The 382-nt window shown below is 47.6% G+C and overlaps 1 protein-coding gene across 1 annotated transcript in view; it reads left to right on the top strand.

Annotated features, from left to right (window-relative positions):
- The first annotated feature begins 317 nt into the window (after nucleotides 1-317).
- Nucleotides 318-382, top strand: part of LOC116698443 (trace amine-associated receptor 7b-like) — a 6,364-nt gene continuing 6,299 nt past the window's right edge. The window contains exon 1 of the mRNA XM_032530382.1: nucleotides 318-322. Coding sequence (XP_032386273.1) covers nucleotides 318-322 — 5 coding nt within the window. The remainder of the gene's footprint in view (nucleotides 323-382) is intronic.

Here is a 382-nt window from a genome sequence, read left to right as displayed (position 1 = left end):
ATTCTCCTTGGTCCAGTTCTTCTCTAGAGTTGGTTTCCCTCGTGAGATTTTAACTGACAAAGGCACTAACGTCATGTACACACTTCTGAAACAGGTTTACCAACTACTTGGCGTCAAGAGTGTGCAAACAACCCCCTACCACCCACAAACGGAAGGACTGACAGAACAGTTCAATCAGACCCTCAAGCAAATGCTCCGTAAGTTCGTCAATGACACTGGTTCTACTTGGGATCAATGGCTACCCTACCTCCTTTTTGCATACCGGGAAGTACCCCAGGCGTCTACTGGGTTTTCCGCATTTGAACTGTTGTATGGTCATGAGGTAAGGGGACCACTGACCTCGCTTGCTAGCAACTTGGACCAACCACCTACCAAGTTTCTA

The sequence above is a fragment of the Etheostoma spectabile genome, chromosome 11, assembly GCF_008692095.1.
Source record: "Etheostoma spectabile isolate EspeVRDwgs_2016 chromosome 11, UIUC_Espe_1.0, whole genome shotgun sequence".
In the NCBI taxonomy this organism is placed as follows: domain Eukaryota; kingdom Metazoa; phylum Chordata; class Actinopteri; order Perciformes; family Percidae; genus Etheostoma; species Etheostoma spectabile.
This window is presented reverse-complemented; position numbering and strand designations above follow the sequence as displayed.